This window comes from Haliotis asinina, chromosome 3, assembly GCF_037392515.1.
Source record: "Haliotis asinina isolate JCU_RB_2024 chromosome 3, JCU_Hal_asi_v2, whole genome shotgun sequence".
In the NCBI taxonomy this organism is placed as follows: Eukaryota; Metazoa; Mollusca; class Gastropoda; order Lepetellida; family Haliotidae; genus Haliotis; species Haliotis asinina.
In genome coordinates this window covers 40,534,958-40,555,650 of record NC_090282.1, presented here as the reverse complement: position 1 = coordinate 40,555,650, position 20,693 = coordinate 40,534,958, and the positions used below count along the sequence as shown (strand labels likewise).

The 20,693-nt window shown below is 42.9% G+C and overlaps 1 protein-coding gene across 3 annotated transcripts in view; it reads right to left on the bottom strand.

The window, feature by feature from the left end:
- LOC137278005 (PHD finger protein 3-like) overlaps positions 1-20,693 on the bottom strand; it is a 63,932-nt gene that overhangs the window by 15,762 nt on the left and 27,477 nt on the right. For 2 of the 3 annotated variants that reach the window (XR_010956637.1, XM_067810035.1), the window contains exons 6-15: positions 19,266-20,462; positions 17,921-17,977; positions 16,875-17,511; positions 15,064-15,175; positions 14,741-14,883; positions 12,034-12,071; positions 11,286-11,393; positions 10,771-10,920; positions 10,044-10,230; positions 4,210-4,447 (exon numbers count right to left, since the gene is read on the bottom strand). Coding sequence is in view for 2 of the 3 variants with exons in the window: in XM_067810035.1 (XP_067666136.1) it covers positions 4,210-4,447; positions 10,044-10,230; positions 10,771-10,920; positions 11,286-11,393; positions 12,034-12,071; positions 14,741-14,883; positions 15,064-15,175; positions 16,875-17,511; positions 17,921-17,977; positions 19,266-20,462 (2,867 nt within the window). In the remaining variant the exon portion in view is untranslated. The remainder of the gene's footprint in view (positions 1-4,209; positions 4,448-10,043; positions 10,231-10,770; positions 10,921-11,285; positions 11,394-12,033; positions 12,072-14,740; positions 14,884-15,063; positions 15,176-16,874; positions 17,512-17,920; positions 17,978-19,265; positions 20,463-20,693) is intronic. The other variant, XM_067810037.1, reaches the window with a different exon arrangement.

Here is a 20,693-nt window from a genome sequence, read left to right as displayed (position 1 = left end):
GTGATCAGATTCTACCTGCAACATACAAAATTTATACAAACCTGTAGAGGTTATGAATTCTTTGAAGAATGTCCTCCTTGGGGTACATATAAGCATTTTTATGTCCACTAAAAATCCCTACGACAGTTGTAACTATTTTCATAATAAAATATTTAAAAAACAAAAAACTTGTTTTCGTCTTGTGGGACCACCCTTACAGGGCCTCCCAGGCCCCCTACAGCCAAGAGCAGGTAACTCTAGCCGTCTACCTCGCACCTCACTTTTCATGCTGAACATATCAGACAGAATGAGGGGAGGCGGGTGGATGTACCCCAAGGAGGACATTCTTCAAAGAATTCATAACCTCTACAGGTTTGTATAATTCTTTTTCAGAAGAAGTCCTCCTTGGGGTACATATAAGCATTTTTATGTCCACTAAAAATCCCTACGACAGTTGTAACTATTTTCATAATAAAATATTTACAAAACAAAAAACTTGTTTTCTTCTTGTGGGACCACCTATACAGGGCCCCCAAGGCCCCTTTCAGCCAAAAGCAGGTAACTCTGGCTGTCTACCTCGCACCTCACTTTTCATGCTGAACGTATCAGACAGAATGAGGGGAGGTGTGTGGATGTACCCCAAGGAAGACATTCTTCAAAGAATTCATAACCTCTACAGGTTTGTATAATTCTTTTTCAGAAGAAGTCCTCCTTGGGGTACATATAAGCATTAAACAGACTCCCAAAGAGAAACAATTGTGAGTGGTATTCTGTCTGACAGCACAGTCCATTCGATCAAAGTGCAAATCTATAACCACACGGAAATAGAAAAGGCACTGACCTGGTCACCTGACTGCTGATGTCAATCAAGGCAGGGGCGTGACAAAGCTGAGGACCCGTTTGTCAAACCTTACATGCCCATTGGCTAGAATTTGGGAAATCCCAAATGATAAACGCCGTCCACCCAAATCAAAGTTTGCAGACCTGGACGTACGGGAAAGTCACCAAAGTGAACCCTGTCCATACCGCACTAGAAAGCTAAGCAGGGAAATGGAAAGGAAAGTAAGTCGCCCAGCCAAAGAGGGCGGGACTAAGCAACCATCACCAAATACCACCGCCGATAAAATGGGAATGGATAGTCACCCACCACTGAGTGTAGTCACCCACCACTGAGTGCAAACAGATATAGTCATCTGACAAAGCTTCATCAGCTTGAGCAGAGCTATTCTGTCTACTGCAGAGAACTGACTGACCGAACAGAGCACGCTCTCGTGAGTGTCTGTTCAGTTGATAATGACGGATGATCGTGCTCGGATAGCCAGCTTTGCCACCACCATAACTGCAAAATAGCTGTTTCTCCTTACGGAGTAAGGCTATTCTCTTAATATAACTTTAAGAGTTTTCATAACGTCTAATACATGAACCTTACGGTATGTATTATCAGACGACGCAGGCAGCATGCACACAGGTAGATCGATAGGCGCGGTCATACGAAGCGAATGATCGATCTTTGGGCGGTATGAATCTGGTAAGCATACGCTAACCCAATCCTTATGGAACATAGCAAGTTCCGGGTCTGAAAACATGACATGCAAGTCGCTGACACGTCTACCAGTTGTAACCGCCACTAAAAAAGCCGTTTTCCAACTTGACAGTTGTAACGACGGGTTGGACAAGTCATAAACGAGAGTGGGCAACCATTCCAATACTCTAGACAAATCTAACAACCGGACGCAGTCTGTTCACGCCTGCAAGAAAACGCTGTACCCGGGGGTATTATCCCAAAAAGGCACCCTCAACAGGTATATGGAAGGCTGAAATAGCCGTGGAGTAGCCTCGAATAGTAGAAGCGGCTAAGCCGGATTGTGATCGAGACTGTTGAAACTCCAACACTTCAACTAAGGTATTGAGAATCCCTCTACTTCTACACCAGCGCGCATAACAGGCCCAACTATCCTCAAACTGTATATTCGTGGGATCCCTCCACAAGGCCAGAATGATGTCTGCAACTGATGGAGGCAATTCCGTACAGTAGCCAGGCCACCCAAAGAATCCTGATAGTAGGTTCGGTCATGCCCACAACGCCCTGTCCGTCCAGGCCAGCCGGAAGGGGTCCTGGCAAAATGCTCTCGGAACCGGAATCCAAGGACAAACACCGGAATCTGATTTGTCACCCGAGAGGCAAGCAGATCTACCTGGAAACTACCCGAACAACTGGGAGATAATACCAAATATCTCCCAATCGAGCAACCACTCATGGGGCGCTAGAACACGTCGTGAGAGTGCATCTGCATGCACGTTGTCCACCCCAGGGAGATAGACAGACATACCCCGTATGCTGAACTGATCGCTCCATAGCAGAAACTGCCACGCCTCCTGAAGAAGCGATGGAGATACCACGCTGCCTTGCTTCAGAATGTATGACATCGTTGTCTGGTTGTCCATTTCCAGACGAAACACCCGGCTTCGAACCTGCCACTAAGTGTTCGAACACCAACCTGACTGCTCTCAATTCTAGCACATCAATGTGTGAGGTCGCCTCATGCTCGCACCACAGGCCAGACACTGAGGTCGCCCAGGACACCCCCCCACTCTGTGAGGAAGTCATTCATCTGAATTGTGAGCGACAGCACCGGAGTCGCCAGAGGAAAACCTTTGGAAAGGTTCAAGGTGTTGGTCCGCCACCGCAAGTGGGGAATCAACCACTGGAGAATAGCAAGAATCTCAGACGTGCACGCCAAACTATGTCATGTTGCCTAGCAACTGAAGCCAAGTCCGTGCTGAGACCATGGGGATCTGCACAGGAGCGGAATGGAGCTGCGCCGGCAAGCGGAACTGCAACCGAGCCGCTGCTCGGTGCAGGACCCCAAGGGCCAGCGGGAAAAACGACACCAGAGCTGTAGCTTGGATCTGACACTCCAACAGGGACAGAACCTGTGCCTGAGTCTAGACCTAAGGCTTGGGTGCTTCCTACTCTTTCTCTCAAACGACCCCAGACCGCCAAGATCAGAGGAACGGATGCCGAGTTTCTGCTTATGGAGATCAGACATCGCGTCTGTGATTAGGAACCAGACAGAGGACATTTGCTGCTGCAAATGCTGGTGCGGGGTAGGGGGCATTGAGAAATAGAGGGAAGGCAGTAAGAAAAGGGTGTATCCCCCGACTTAGCCAGCTTGTCCAATGGAGTACGTAATGCAGAGGCAAAACTGTAACAATCAGAACCAAACTAATGGTAACTGATGTACAGAAAACATACACACACAATATGCAAAATATAAACGCATGGGCATATAACAAATTGCCAAAATAGATTTAACCCAGCTAAACAACAAAGTATAAGCAGATAAATCCAAGTAACAAGTGTGCACAAATAATTGCGTAATGCTATGAAAAAGACTAAAAGTCTTGAAACCAACCTACCCATTTTGACTGAAACAAGAGCAAATGGGTTAAGACATCTTAGCATGTAAAACATACTAATAAGAAACACACAGGAGTAAGTAAGACGCAAGCGAAACACTTCCTGCACTAAGAAGAAGCCATAAAGGCCGCCATCTTGCCTGCCACATGACAGGAAGATGGCACCCAACCGGCAAAAAATATAAACGCATGGGCAATAATAAATTGTCAAAATACATTTAACCCAGCTAAAAAACTTTATTTTAAAGCATAAGCAGATAAATGCAAGCAACAAGTGTGCACATATAATTGCATAATGCTATGAAAAAGACAAATGGGTTGAGACATCTTAGCATCTAAAAACATACTAACAGAAGCCATAAAGGCCGCCATCTTGCCAGCCACACGACAGGAAGATAGGACCTGACCAGCAGAGTTACAACAATTTATGAATGAAAATTTCAGCCAAGAAATTCCAACTAACACCCCTGCGAAAGAAAAGGAACCATACATACAGTAGCTGACTCTTTCTCACTCATAATTCCGTTGGTAGATAGCACAAAAATTATCTAAATGGACCACGCACATCTTTCTAGTCGAATGACAGCATGAAAAGTGAGGTGCAAGGTAGATGGCTAGAGTTACCTGCTCTTGGCTGTAGGGGGCCTTGGGGGCCCTGTAAAGGTGGCCCCACAAGACAAAAATGAGGGGTTTTTTTTTGTACATATTTTATTATCAAAATAGTTACAACTGTCGTAGGGATTTTTAGTGGACATAAAAATGCTTATATGTACCCCAAGGAGGACTTCTTCTGAAAAAGGATCTGTTTACCTCCCCTGCAGAGCATCTCTGAGTGCCTTCCTCACGTTGATGCGAACTGGATCAGGGCCATCACTGCAGACTTTTCTTAGAGCTTCTTCCTTCTTTTGTTGTTCTCTCTCCTTTTCTTTCTTCCTCCGCTGTCTTTCTCTTTCTCTTCTTTCTCTCTCAATCTGTTCCATTTCTCTCTCTCGCCTCTGTCTCTCGCGTTCTTCTCGCTCACGGTTCTTCATCCGCTCTCTCTCAATCTCTGTGAAGATATAATGACCACAAAATCAGTTCCAATATTTGCAGTTATGATCATGCTAGCAAGCAACCTGAACATAGCACCATTATTCTTGAACGGAAACAACAGTGGATTAATGTGTGAGGTAAGGTTACAAACTCACTAAGCTGTTGAGATACAAACCATTTACTATTCTATCATCATTTATGTTTGTTGGTCTATTATTTACACTGCACTCAGCAATATTCCAGCTATATGGCAGCAGTCTGTAAATATCTGAATCTGACAGAAAGAGATGGCATGTGTTTCAACCAAGTCAGCGAGCCTTAACACCTGATCTCATTACTCGCCTCTGACGACAAGCATTGGTTGCTGAAGACCAATTCTAACCAGATTCTTCACAAATGATTCCTTACATTTACTTTTATAACAAAAGGTAACAGAACAGTTGTGTTTCTTTTGCTGTTCAGTAATGTAATTTTCTGAACAAAATTGATATCATATACTAATCCTGACTTATGCTTATTATGCTTATCTCCTCCCTCGATGTGAAGACAGTGGAACACTTAAATATCCTTTGAAGTTCCCTTCTAATTGAAGCAGACATACAATACACTTGCCCACCGTAAGCCTCCCTTTTATGCCATTATGGTCACATGACCAGCCATGCTTGCCACTCTCTCCGAATCTCAAGCCAAACATGAAAATTACTGGAAATTCAGCATGCCTGAGAGGGGTGGTTGGGAGGGCTTGACGTCATGAGTCAGAATAAGTATAAGATATCAATTTTATTCAGAAAATTACATATATTTCATTAGCCTAACTCATGCTTATTATGCTTAAAGAATCCAACAGAAACAGCGGTGGGTCAGGCAATGCTGGATTCTGTTGACTGCCATATAAGTATGTCCAGTGCTACCCCCGTGATAGTGATAGTTCAGCCCTGTTCTTCCAAAATTCATCTGCGAGATCACATCCAGTTTAACTTGTCTTCTCTTGAAGCATTCGTTGACTGGAACGTAATGATATATAGATCAGCTAGTGTCCTGCCAGTGTCATGCAACTGGATGTCAAGATTTCCATTCATGATCAGTCGAGACCCTTCTTCATGTACAAGTATCTTCATTATGAGAACATGGTCATAATCACTCACCATAGCCTGTGTAAGATGTGCGCACCATTATGCTCTATAGTGTGTCGTGGTCTCAACAAGTGAGTGAAACTGTCAGTGACAGTGTAGTGTCAGTGTCTGTGGTATGTAGTGGAAAATATCAGTGGTGAGTGCACGAGACAGTGTCAGTGGTAGTGTAGGCAGTGTTTTCTGTGTCCATAATTCAAGCGATGTCCAGTTCAGTGGCTCATAGACATCACTCATGAGGTACTGTAGTACGACATTCAAGTCCCAAGCTGGACCTTCCACATGTGTTGTTGGTCTTCCAGCTTGAACGAGTGTAGTAAGGAAAGTAGTTCAGGTACTTTTCATGGTGATAACACAGCTGAGTGCTGCCAAGTATGTCAAGGATGTAGAACCTTTCAGTCCTCTGGTATGTTGTAGATGACATAAGTAATCTGCTGTTTGAGAATGTGTGGCCTTCATTGCAGTGAAGCCTTTCCTTCTGGCATATGTTTCAAACCGCATCCATTTATTGTCGCCTAATGTGCAGGTAGACTTACATAGAGCTAAGGTGACTGCCTTCGCTACACTATCAGAACATCCTCGATGTTTTAAGCAGGCTTTGATGCGATCCATACATGAAGCTGGAATGATGTTAGGTTGCCACATGCTTGTTTGGTGTGCAGATGGACAAGTAGATTCTTCCATTCTGTTAGTTGCCTTGTTGGTTGTCCTAGTTCTTCAATGAGTACTGGAAACCAATCTCTTGCTGGCAAGTTAGGCACGACCAAAATGAGTTGAACCTGCTTTATCTTCCTGATGACTTTCGGTATTGGTACTGGAGCGGGGAATGCGTTAGCATTCAGTCCTTCCCATGAGATGCTGAGTGTTTCTGTTGCCAATGCTAACGGATCCAGTACTGGAGATAAGAATGTTGGTATCTACTTGTTGAACCTTGTGGAAAATATGTCTATTTGCGGAAATCCAAATGTCTGACTGATGATTCGAAACACCTTTCAATGTAGCCTCCATTCCGTTGGAGATGGTTGTAGAGGGCATGACAGCACATTGGCCATTACATTGCATGTACCTGGGATGTGACATGCCTTTATGTAGAGGTTCAAGTCACTGACGATGCCAAAGATTTGAAAGGTCAGCTGTAGCAGTGTGTGAGGGTTTCATCTCAAAGTGGTTGATATGGTGAATGCGTTTGTTGCTCGTCCAGATTCCTTCCGCTACCTCATTGTTAAGCTGAGCATCCCAACCTTGTAGTGATGCATCTATGTAGAGATGGTTATCGTAGACCAGCTCCAGTAAATAGGTCCCTGTGCAGACATTCCATCGGTGAGTCCATCATAATAGATATGCCCTCAAGTTGCTGGCAGGGCAATCTGATCCATCATGTTGAAGTGCTGAACCAGGAACCACAGATGATGTGTTTCAATGGAGTGATGAAATGAATCACATGGCTCTAATTCTGATTTCAGCAGACTCACATGCCATCCTAGTTGAGTTAGCAGCCTGATAGCAAAGCCTCACTGTAGTCTGTGTTGACTTGTCTGGTGATGTGCTTGAATGCCATCATCCAGGTAAAAGGCACTGTGAAGTCCCTGCTTATGTAGGTAGGTGACTATTGGCTTGGTGACCAGAGTAAATAGCCAAGATATTCCAAACGGTAGAACCATCCACTGGCAGTACTGACTGTCGAACAGGAAGCGCAAATATTTCCTTGAATTCGGATGTATTGCAATGTGCAGGTAGGCATCTTGTAGGTCGATGCTGGCTAGAAAATCCGCTTGACGGATGAAATGCTGCATTTGGGGTAGATGGATCATTCTGAACCATGCTGGCTTCAGTAGATAATCCTTGTTGAACTACTTCATGTTGTATACAAGTCGAAACTTTTCCTTTGAGTTTTGCTTGGGTGCCAGAAAGTTTGGGTATTATGCTGGTGTTAGACAATCCAGGTGTAGTTTTCAAACTGCACCTTTCTCTATAGAGATGATATGGTGTCAGCTAGCTTGTCTCAATCCCTGGTATACTCGGCCTCTTGTAAGCGGTGATTTTGCCTGTAGTGGGATCTTGTAACCATCTCGGTGGATGCTCATGATGTAATTGTCATTGAGAAGTCCCCAGTTCTTCGAGTAGATGTCCACCCACTCATGAAGGTTGTGCTACAAGGCTGTGAGTGGAAGGCTCCAGTCGTTCAGAACCTGATCTTCAGCACGGTCCCCTTTCAGCGCCCCTGGCTGCCTCCTGCGCCTCCTGTTTCACGGGAGCACCTGTTTACTGTTTACTCTGGTTGAGCGACAAGAAGAGTCCCTGACGCTGCGAGCATTGTACTCTCTTGCACTCTGGACTCCGGAAAACTTTGACTTGCTGGAGTAATGCTGAGAATTCTGCTTGAGGTCTTTGACTTTATCATCATTACTTCCCTGGAGTCCCGAGTAACAGATTTAACGATGTCATCAATTCTGCCATCAAATACTGTGGATGCTGACCAGGGTGCTCAATACAAGGGTTTATTAAAGCTGTCACCCCAAGATGATGCCAATAGTAGACCTTGCCGGCATAGTAAATTGAATCCCACAGATGTCGAGGCTAGATGCTCTGAAATGAATTGTTGATGGGTGATAAGTGCAGAGAGGATCACCCTTTCTTCTTCATTCTCCAGGTTGCTGATGTTGGAGATGAGAGCCTCACTGATAGCCCTGAAATGGATCAGTCCAAAGAAGGTACGCCAAGTGGCTGTATCCAGTTGAGTCAGTCGCTTATGCTCCGCGAGCTTGTATGATTCATCTACTCTGGACACTTTCACAAAAGGCTCCACATGATGGAGTGGGAATCGACAAGTGCTGAAGCAATCTGTTGTTGCTGATACTTAGTCGACATCTGAAGGGGGGTAGACAAAGTTTCGGGGATGGTAAATACTGGCGCAATCGGTGGAATCAAAGTGTCGATGTCCTCGTTACTCTCATATAGGGCCTCACTGGAGTCCTTCGATGGTAAGACTTAGACCAAACTGTTCATGACCCACAATGTAATCTCTGAGTCTGAGAAGAGGGCTTCCTCCAGTGATAGACAGCGATGACATCCATCTCCATCCTTCTGCGAGTGCATGCATGAGTGGGGAACGACGTCCATGCAGCGAGCATCATCGTGGTCCTCCTGTCTGTGTGTATTCCTGGAGCGACTACCTTTCGTGAGTGCCTTCACTCTTTCCTATGCGAGTCCATATCTTACGAAGACAACAAATGATGCAGCGTCTCCAATTAAGGGGGATGCAGACAGTGAACGCTTGCTGCTGTAGTGAGATCTATGAGTGCGAGTCGATGGGAGGAACATCATCCATATGGCAACGTCAGGATACAGCCAATGGGACTGATTTCCATAAATGTGTGTGTGCATACGATGCCTCTTCTCCAACTGACAGAATCTATTGCAGCCGATGAACAGTCATGAGGGGCAACTGTACTTGTAGCTGCAGACTGGCGTTTCCATTCCTCTTCAAAACAGTGATCCATCAAGTTCATCGTATGAAGGATACAGCATAGTAGATGATGTAGTTGATGAAGGTCTGGCAGACAATGATCCTGCGTGCTGACGATCTCTACCGTGAGCAGTAGTGGAGGTTTGTCAGAGATGTGACATTCGTCAGGAGGGACGATCTCATTGCTGAAGTTGTTTCGGTGCAGGTCTTGTTTTTGAAGACTTCAACGTTTTAGGTTGAGATGATCCAATTCTGATGACGTCCTCTTCTGAGATATAGATGAAGACTCGCTGGTATCTCACCCATGACCCTTGGGTATGTTTGGCTGATCACTAAAATGCTGAATGTCAGCTGTTAACAACATGCAGTTACAAGATGCAGAATCAACCAATTTAGACATGACAAGCGAGAGCCAACGATGTTTGTCCTTCGCACCTCTTTGAACAGAATATAAATATAATGCAAACTCGGAATCAGACAAATTCTTGCAAAGTTCAGAGCTAACAGTGTAAGAACAAATGGGTTTGCATGAAGGACATACTACAAGCGAATCAACAATTGGGTCAAGATTTGTGTAAAACAGGGAGGAAAATTTATAAATTTCAACTATAATTTGACATAATGACGATAGTAATTACAATCCAAAACCCGAATTCGACATAATTTAGATTACAGGGCCAAAATTTAAGCAAAATCTTATCACTCTATCAGGACCCAAGTGTGCCTCCAACTGTCCTTGTCAGGCAGTGAAGGAGAGAGTGGCAAATATTGCTGGTCCTGTGACTATAATGGCGGGAATGGGAGGCTTCTGGTGGGTGAGTGTATTGTACAACCACTTCAAAGAGAAGGAAACTACAAAGGAGTTCAAGTGTTCCACTATCTTCGCATAGAGGGAGGAGATAAGCATAATAAGCATGAGTCAGGATAAGGAAAAATTACATGTTTCAGTGATGTAAAAATGAGCACACATTAATCGGTATCAATCAGTAAACAACTTTGCCATGATGTTAACTTACGAGCTCCGTAGAACTTGCTGGCCATGACTCCTGGACGGAGAACCTCAAACGTTTGATGGTCCGACAGCCACATCTCCAGGTTCTGTTCTGTTGGCGCGTTGTTCCCCATGAGAAGGCGACCTGAACGTCGCTCCAACACCACCACTTTTTCCTGGCCCGGCCGAACTGGAGACTTCACATAGTCTGGCTACAATCATGATCAAACACTTAGAACAGTGTGCAAACATGTTCAAACATTACCCTGGCAAGCTGATATCCTCTCTTATGCATATTTTATATTGGGTCAATCTATATGACTAGCCGTCACAGCTTTGGCACTATGAGTTCAATGGACATATATCAATGGACAATTTCATCAAAATCACATTTTGACTTTGTATCTTCAACAGTAATAATTAATAATAAAGATTAATAATATTATATTTCCACAATATCTTTCCTCCTGCTGGAGTCATACAAAATTGTTTTGGTTACTTTGGATATTCCATGTCCGAATCATTTCAAGAATGAGCTTAAGTCATTCTCAAAGGTTTACAGTATTGGCAATAGGGCATACAGAATAGTAATATCATGATCGCTTATTAAAACCATTAATCTTCAAAAGTTATATTTGGTAGAAAACATTATTTACTGGAAGACAGCATGCACACAACTTGTGCTAAATTCACAAAATCACAAATGGCCAGCTAGTCTCCATGGTAACAAGGTATTGGAGGCATGTACTCACCCTGCCTGCATTTCTATCCCTCTCCTTCCTGAGCAGTCGGAGTGACTCGCGTGCATGGTGCTGGATACACTCATCACTACAGTACACCGAGCCTGGCCGAGCCTCCCGCCGACAGTCCATCCGCACACACTTCACAAACTTTACAGAACCCTGCAGATCAAGTATATATATAAACACTGTGATCCGCAAATGTATATTCATGTTATTGGTTAAGATGCTTAAGAAAACCAGTTGTTTTCTTGATTATTGCGGCTGAAAACATGTTACTGACTACTTAAAGCAACTTCACCTTAAACACAAGCCATCATTTGATAGTTTACAGAGACTGTGATGCCACAGCCCTTGTTACAACACAAGGGAACAATTCCTGCTCAAAATGGCATTTGAAAACATAAGATTCAACAACATACCAAAGGAACAACAACATACCCTCCTGATACCAAAGGAAAATAAGAAGAAGAAAATAATTATGACACAACATCATTTAGTTGTTATGAAAATAGGCATTTGTGTACCGATGGTTTCTTGTGTCCCTTCTTCTTGTCAACCAATTCCTTGTTCGGTGTGGAGGTGGTGGGCTTCCCAACAGGTTTGGAGGTGTCCACCACTTTCCCTTCAGGTTTCTGTAAAACATATATACACAATATTGTTACACTGTCACTGGACTGCATGGAGATTCCCCAACTCTCCCCTAAACATGTTACTGTAACCATGGTATCATACATGCAGACCATAGTTACATGGTTGGTTGTGGCTTAATGCAGCAGTCAGCAATATTCCAGCTATATGGATTCTGTCTGTAAATAATCAAGTCTGGACCAGACAATCCAGTGATCAACAGCATGAGTACTGATCTACGCAAATGGAATACAATGATGTGTGTCAACAAATCAGCAAGCCTGACCACCCGATCCCATTAGTCACCTCTTATGACAAGTATGGTTGCTGAAAACCAATTCTGTCCCGGATCTTCATGGGTCCAGCTATATGATCTGCAGGACCACAATGCAGGTCTTATCAATATTGTAATCCTAATTCTCGAAAGGGAAGTTTGTGATGAATAAACCCAAACATGCTGCCTACTCAAGCATGCCAATGTAAAACAAGAAAGCAATTACAAGAAAGGGTGTGATACACTTTCACACTCTAGGACATACTGCCTGAGATAAAATGGCATTTAAGCATGAAACCAGCCAAGTCCAGCTCAGACAGAACATGACATGTACATAAGATCACTCACATCATGGAATGTCTTTCACATACCTTCTTTAATCCTGCTTTTGCTGCTATTTTAGCTTTCTCTGAAACAGGAAATGGCATATGTCAATATTTATCCTTAAATCAGTACAATTGTAAGCATGCAATCAAACATAGCTTTCACATAGCATGAAACAATGCCTTAGAGACTGATCCTGTTCGTATGCTGTTGGTCAGACATAACAATGGGCAATATACTCTGGCCCAGGCACCTCATTGGTCAATATTATGAGTAATTTGAGTATAATGGCAAGAAAATCATCAAGTTTGACAACCAATCCAGTTTTGTTATCTCAATGATGGCATAGTTTACAGGAGCTCAATCAGGCAACACCTATGCAGCCATCTGTGATCCTAACAGAAGAACCCATACAGTCATCTGTAAATATAACACAACAGCAGGCAGAACTCAACCAGCCATCAGCAATTTTGACAGACCAGCAGGCAGAGGCCATGCAGTCATCAGTAAATGTGACACAACTGCAGACAAAGCCCATGCTGCCATCAGTAAATGTAACACAACTGTTGGCAAAACCCATGCAGCCATCAGTAAATGTGACACAACTGCAGACAAAACCCATGCTGCCATCAGTAAATGTGACACAACTGTAGGCAGAGGCCTTGCAGCCATCAGTAAACGTGACATAACTGTAGGCAGAACCCATGCAGCCATCAGTAAATGTGACACAACTGCAGACAAAACCCATGCTGCCATCAGTAAATGTGACACAACTGTAGGCAGAGGCCATGCAGCCATCAGTAAATGTGACACAACAGCAGACAAAACCCATGCTGCCATCAGTAAATGTGACACAACTGTAGGCAGAAGCCATGCTGCCATCAGTAAATGTGACACACCTGTCAGCAAAACCCACGCTGCCATCAGTAAATGTGACACAACTGTAGGCAGAAGCCATGCAGCCATCAGTAAATGTGACAGAACTGTAGGCAGAAGCCATGCAGCCATCAGTAAACGTGATATAACTGTAGGCAGAAGCCATGCAGCCATCAGTAAATGTGACACAACTGCAGACAAAACCCATGCTGCCATCAGTAAATGTGACACAACTGTCAGCAAAACCCATGCTGCCATCAGTAAATGTGACACAACTGTAGGCAGAAGCCATGCAGCCATCAGTAAATGTGACAGAACTGTAGGCAGAAGCCATGCAGCCATCAGTAAATGTAACAACTGTCAGCAAAACCCATGCTGCCATCAGTAAATGTGACACAACAGTAGGCAGAGGCCTTGCAGCCATCAGTAAACGTGACATAACTGTAGGCAGAGGCCTTGCAGCCATCAGTAAATGTAACAACTGCAGACAAAACCCATGCTGCCATCAGTAAATGTGACACAATTGTAGGCAGAGGCCTTGCAGCCATCAGTAAATGTGACACAACAGCAAGTATAACTCATGCTGCCATCAGTACATGTGACACAACAGCAGGCAAAACCCCTGCAGCCATCAGTACATGTGACACAACAGCAAGCAAAACCCATGCAGCCATCAGTACATGTGACACAACAGCAAGCAAAACCCCTGCAGCCATCAGTACATGTGACACAACAGCAAGCAAAACCCATGCAGCCATCAGTACATGTGACACAACAGCAAGCAAAACCCATGCAGCCATCAGTACATGTGACACAACAGCAAGCAAAACACATGCAGTCATCAGTACATGTGACACAACAGCAGGCAAAACACATGTTGCCATTGGTAAGTGTAACCATACAGCCATTGATAAATGCAACACAAATGCCATCCTCGATATCTCCAGGGTATACGGTCCAATAAATCTCCACTATACCCTGGATGCATATACAGATTACTACCTCCCTTTGCTGTCTCCACATTCTCACAGTAGCCAATCAGCAATCACCAACTCCCTCTACCTCTTTCAGAGAACCTCTGCATAGTTTGTATTACCAAGTTTAATCGGTAAGATCATTTAAAAAGCAAAAGAGAGTTGTGATTGGTTCGCTCAACTTCCTAGCATAGACACCTCTTTGGTTAAAAGCCAGCCAAGAGAGGTAATAAATTTATCGGGCTGAGACATAGATGCATACAAGGTATAGTGGAGATCCATCGGATCTGGAGATATCGAGGATGCATAAACGCAGGCAAAACCATATGAGAACTTAACAAAAGTACCCATGCAACGATCTGTTAACCAACACAAGCACCTATGAAGCCTCATGTTAACTAAGATAAGTACCCATGCAACGATCTGTTAACCAACACAAGCACCTATGAAGCCTCATGTTAACTAAGATAAGTACCCATGCAACGATCTGTTAACCAACACAAGTACCTATGAAGCCTCATGTTAACTAAGATAAGTACCCATGCAACGATCTGTTAACCAACACAAGTACCTATGAAGCCTCATGTTAACTAAGATAAGTACCCATGCAACGATCTGTTAACCAACACAAGTACCTATGAAGCCTCATGTTAACTAAGATAAGTACCCATGCAACGATCTGTTAACCAACACAAGTACCTATGAAGCCTCATGTTAACTAAGATAAGTACCCATGCAACGATCTGTTAACCAACACAAGTACCTATGAAGCCTCATGTTAACTAAGATAAGTACCCATGCAACGATCTGTTAACCAACACAAGCACCTATGAAGCCTCATGTTAACTAAGATAAGTACCCATGCAGGTCTCTTCAACACTAATACAAGTTCCTATGCGATGACCTGTAAATGAAACACCAGTACCTATGCAGGCTGAACACTTGTATTCCTCGTTCTTCTTCTCCATCTCCTTGCCCTGCTCCTTGCTAATGCCAACACAGCTGCCATGGAACCATTCGCCACACATGTCACAGCAGATCATGAACCTGGAGTATTATAGCAGCATTAGATCTCTTCTCACAAAACACTTCACATCATTAAGGTAAGACATTACTTTCTAACTCTTTGCAGAGTATGCTAGTGAACATTGTTCAAAAGAACAAAGTACCAGTAGTTTAGTGGGTTACTTGTTGCCAGAAGTATCTGTCCAGGACACCATGACCCACCTCTTCCCATGTGGCTTCCTACAGATACAGTACAGAGTGTTGGGGTCGGTGCTCGGGTCCCAGTCAGAGTCGTTCTCATCATCTTCATAGCTCAAGTTCCCACCCTCACTATCTGTAAAGGAATGTTTACGCGTCTCTTCAGTATCATCACTATGTATGCCAGAACAACGTCATATCAAAAGTAAAACCGGCTAGACAACACAGAACTTCAACTCAAACTTGAAGAAAATCCCAAATTACTGTTTATTTAGAGGTATCAAATCATATAGGGGTTCAAATTTATTTTAAAAGCCACTTGTCACTGGGCTTATCAAAAAACTTTAAGTTTAAGAAAGTAACTTGTCCTGACTAATTTTCCTCTTGCTCTAATTGTATGACATAATCATGACGACGTAATTATGAAAGAATATATCAACATGGTATTTGATGTTGAAGTTTACTGGACCATTCATCGAGAAGTGATAAATAGCAAAGAAAGATAACTCTACTCAATTATCATTGTGAAATTAAATATATGTAGCTACATTCTGAGCACATATGAAATTATATCCATGGGGTTTTTTTTGGAGTTTGGAACCATAAGCAGAAATTATCTAGTAGCCAGTGGACAAGTAAGATATGACTACTTGACTGTCAGAAGGAAAACTGACTTGTCCCGAGAGTCGGGCAATGGGATTTTTTAACATGTCACATAAACATATTTCACATACAAGCAGTCATGTCACAAATAAATATTTGCCTTGCACACGACTTTCTTTAAATGGCCTTTCATTGACAACCTGTAACTTTAACATTTGAAACCAATGCTAAAATGTTTCCATGTTAAATATCATGGTGACAAAATCTATGACAATATGTCTCAGATTTGAAGCACATAAGGTTCATTTCATAATTCTAACCACTGAATGTTTGTTTATGGGTTCTCCTTTCCGGGTATTGAGAGTACCTGTTAAACTATGTGAAGTCACAAGTCCCTGGTCTTGGAAACATGAGCTAATCATCAGTTGAAAACTAACCCTGTTTGACATGTACAAATAGATCAGCTTCAGTACTTACTTGGTGTTTCCACTAACTTTTCAAACCGCCACTTAAGGTAACCAACAGCAATTATTTTTTTTCAGTATGTTACAATTTTCAGCGTTACTGTACTATAACCTGAACTTGATAAAATAAAATCACAAAAAACATAAAACGAAAACAGCCTAATGAGGACTACTGCTGTCACAGTGGTCTCTCCAAGCTGATTGTTGGAAATGCACCCACAAGGAAATCCAGTCAATTTCACAGCTGCTTCACATATTTTGTGAAACATTTGAAGCCCCATATCTAACCGTCTTGGTACGTAACCATCGAAATTCGTGAAACCAGTCCTCATCAAACTGCTTCACTTTCCTCTTATCACTGTGACTGGTTGAATCTGTTTTCATTGCTAACTAATGTCACCAGTTGCTTCCTCACTTTCAACAGCCTTACATTTCAGCAAATGAGCTTGACCCCTAACAAAAAGAGCTGCCATTGACATGTGCTTTGAAAGCCAGAATGTAATCCGCTCATATCTATTCACCTGACAGAGAGGATGTGAGTTGTTGAGAATCGATTTCTCAGCCAATCAGAATTCTCAAACATTGGCATGTCAAAGTTACTTTGGTGACTTCTATATATAGATCAGAGGGATTTCCATCATATTTTTCCACTGTGATGAGACCATAGAGTCAGTTGATTTTAATGTATGATTACCACCACTAGTCAAATAGCCAACTAACTTATCAGTAAAATACCAGTAAATAATGGCACACGGAAACACTGCTTACCACTTCCACCATCAATGTCTGTTCCAAACAATTTCTTCCTCCGTTCTCTCTTCTTTACTCTCTGTTTGTCACTCTTCTCACTGTCTGTGCGTCGTCTGTGTTTGACCTTCACTTCTGACCCTGACCCTTCTGTTTTAACAATGCTGCTTGGATTCACTGAACTTTTTTCACCTTTGGCGCTTATAACCTGTGAACTTTCACCATCCTTTATGTCTTCAGTTTTAGGTTCAGACTTAGTTTCTTCTTTCACAGGTGTTACTTCCATCTGCACTGTTTCCTTACCATCTTCTGTACCATCTTCAGTGACAACATCCTTGACCTCTTCAGTTTTGACCTCATTTGCCTCTTTGACCTTTGACCCATCATCAAGTTCTTGATCGTCCTTCTTTTCAAGGTCTTCCTTCTTTACAGCACCTTCGTGTCGAATGAGAGCATCTGGTTTGAATAAATCAGTCATTGTTGGATCCAGGAATACTTCGGACTCTGAGAGTTTGTGGGACTTGCGCCTCTGGGCCTTGTGACTACTGTCAGGGTTCTTGGATGGGTAGCGGCCAAATTCAGACATATCAATATCAAGGTCTTCCTCCTTCGATCCCCTACTCTTCTTTGAGTGCTTACCCTCTTCTCCCTTCTGGTCCTGAATAGAAAAATGACACATTACTTCAAGATGCCAGTACAGTACACATGAATCTAAATACTTTTCTAATGCAATATACAGTATGAACAACCAGATGTCCAGATAAAGATCATGCAGATGGACTCCACAAGCATCAGCTTGGTCCTAACAGAATTGGACTAATTTGGGATTCAAACACAATAAACAGCGAATCCAGGCATAGCTAAGTTACAAAAGAAACTGCACCGCTAACTGCTGCCCTTAAGCCTCCTGGTCACCTAAGCGCATTGTGACACACGCTAAGTATCATTTACACTAAAGATACAACACAAAATATAATACAGAAACACTGCCATTCCAAGCTATACAAGCATCATAAATATACACATGCTCTACAACAATAGCGGTAAATACATGACAAACAACACACCTTTCTATCTTTCTTTCCTTTCTGTGGAGTCATCTCTTCATCAGAATCCTTTTCACTCTACAACAAGGACATGATAATAACTAACTGATCCCTTCCACAACACCATTCTTTCTGAATTCACTACCTTCAAGTATTATCATCAGTTTAAGCATGTCACATCTGTGTCCTCGATTGTCAAACATATTCTTACCAAAGTTTAAGTAAAAAATGTTGAAATCTAATGTTTCAGTCAAACTCTACACACGTGAGGGTAGATGAATCTCAAATCTCCTATATGTTAGACACTGGGTTAAAATACTCCAAAGAGGATCCTACAGAGGATCTGACGTAGCTTTGTATGAAGAATTGAAGAAGGTCTGATTTGCAGTACACTGCTGTACCAGCCTTAAGTTAAAGGTTGGGGTCCAAACCTCCCAAAAGCCCATGGTTTCCAGTTCGTCTCCCACTGGCTACTCCCCAGCAGTGTAGCCCATGAGTGACAGGACTGTAAGGGCTATGGGTGTCTCGCGATATCAAAGGTTAACCTTGGAATTTACCACTTGTATAAACATGTGTCTTATAGTAAATACATGGTAAATGTCCAACAATTCTTTCACTACATATTTTGATGACTTAAGAGATTAATCTGATTAGAATATATCACACATCAAATTTTAATGATTTCTGAATATAAAATCTTCAGCAAAGAGATGTCAGCATGAGATAAGTGTACACTCCTAACACTGTGCAGCAGGTGATCAGGGAAGTTGGGGAGAGGGGCATTTTCCCAGCCTGTCTGAAATATTCATAGGCATGTTTCTATGGAAACACACCTCCTCTGGCCACCCAAATGACACAGTGGGAAATTCAAATCTGGATTTGAAAATGGGAAATATATTTTCAAAATAACATACTTCTTTATACTATGACTTAATATCAGCACGAACAGGTGAGTCAATGTTGTGACATTTCATTGAATGTACTTGTATACTACCTTGCTTTGTATCAAAAGACAGCTCTGACTACGCAAAGAGGCCCCACCCCATCTGTGTTTGGACCCTGGCCTTAAATGTTAAGCTAGAGTCATATCAGCTGTAGTGGAAGTTCAAAGTTTGAGATTAATGAAAGTTACAGCTCTACACCAGTTATAAGTAAGTGTAAAACCATAATAATGTGATAGTCTGAAGCCAGTGTAACACTGCTGGAGAAACGACTTGTAAGCTGACCTGTGAGAGTAATAACAGTAGCAAATCAAAATAAAAGTATGGGATTAATGATACCTGTAAGTCCAACTACTGGAGTAACAGAAATCATATAACCATTAAATGTTCACAAAACAAGACACCGCGTGCACTTATTATCCTACCTTCTTGCTGTCTCGCCTTTCTCGCTTCACAGAATCCTTGCTGTCCTCTCGACTCTTCTTCCTCTTAGGCTTTCCCCCTTCTTCTGACTCCTTCCTCTTTTTTCTCTTCTTCTTCTTGACCTTCTCCTCCTTCTTCTCCCCTTCCCCTTCTTCCTCAACGTCCTTCTTCTCATTGTCTTCTGACTGCATGTCCTCCTCATCACTTCCGAATATTTCCTTGATGTCATCATTGATGGAGTCTTGCTTTTCCTTCTCATTAACAGTTTCATCCTTACTCTGCTCTTCTTCTTCCTTCACTATGCTATCAACCACTGTCTGTTTCTCTTCCTTACTTTCTGATTCTGGAGGTTCTTCAGTTTTCTCTTCATCCTTCACTGCAGGAGAAGCAATTTGTGATGCACCACTTTTTGTTCCCTTTCTCTTTCCTTTAGGCGTAACCTCTTCCTCAGTTTTCACAGCCTCCTTCTTTCCCTTCCCTTTCCCTTTCCTGGTCTTCTTAGGTGTTTCCACCTTCTCTGGCTCCTCTTCAATATCAGCTTGCACCTCGATGTCCTTCACTGCTACCTTCCTCCCTCTTCTCCCTTTTGTTTCCTTTACTTTCTCCTCTTCACCAATTTCTTCTTGTTTACTTTCTTCTTGACTAACTGCATCTTCAACAGATTCTTCTTCCTCTTGCTTGGCTGCTTTCTTCTTCCCCTTTTTCCCCCTAACCGGCATGTTATTATCTTCCTTTTCCGTAACTTCTTCCGTTTTGTCTTTGACTTTCCTCCGACCTCCTCTACGCGGTGTTGTCTCTTCTTCTTCTTCACCAACATCCTCTGCCAGCTTTCCTGCACCTCGACCTCTCTTTCCCCGTCCTGGTTTAGTCTCTTCAACCTGCATTTCTTCCTGATTTTGACTTTGACCCCTGCCACGCCCCCTGCCCCTTCCTCTTCCCCTGCCCCTCCCTCTGCCCCGACCACGACCTCTGATCGGTGTAACTTGAACTGGATCCTCTTCCTGTTCACTCTCTTCAGTCTTGCTGGTTGCTCCTCGTCCAACCCTGCGTGTGATGATCCTACTGCTAAGTGTTTGTGGTCTCCCCCTCCGTCTCTGAGCTGGGTTGTCCACAGGGGGCGTCCCTCCACCTGAATCGTCCTCTGCTTCCTCGTCTTCACCCTTATCTTCTTTCACAACATTTTTTGGACTTGGACTCGGCTACAAAGAATACATCAAGATTAGTTGGTTTTTGGTTTGTTGTTTAGGGCCACTCTCAGTAATAGTGTAACTATATAGTAATAGTGTAACTATATGGATGTGGTCTGTAAATAATTGAATCAGATGAACAGACTGAAGTACAGGAGGGTATTATTCTATATGGAATATGTCCAGTTACCTCCCCTGCTTCATTCGCCCATTGTGCCAGAAGTGTTTATATGTAGGATAAAT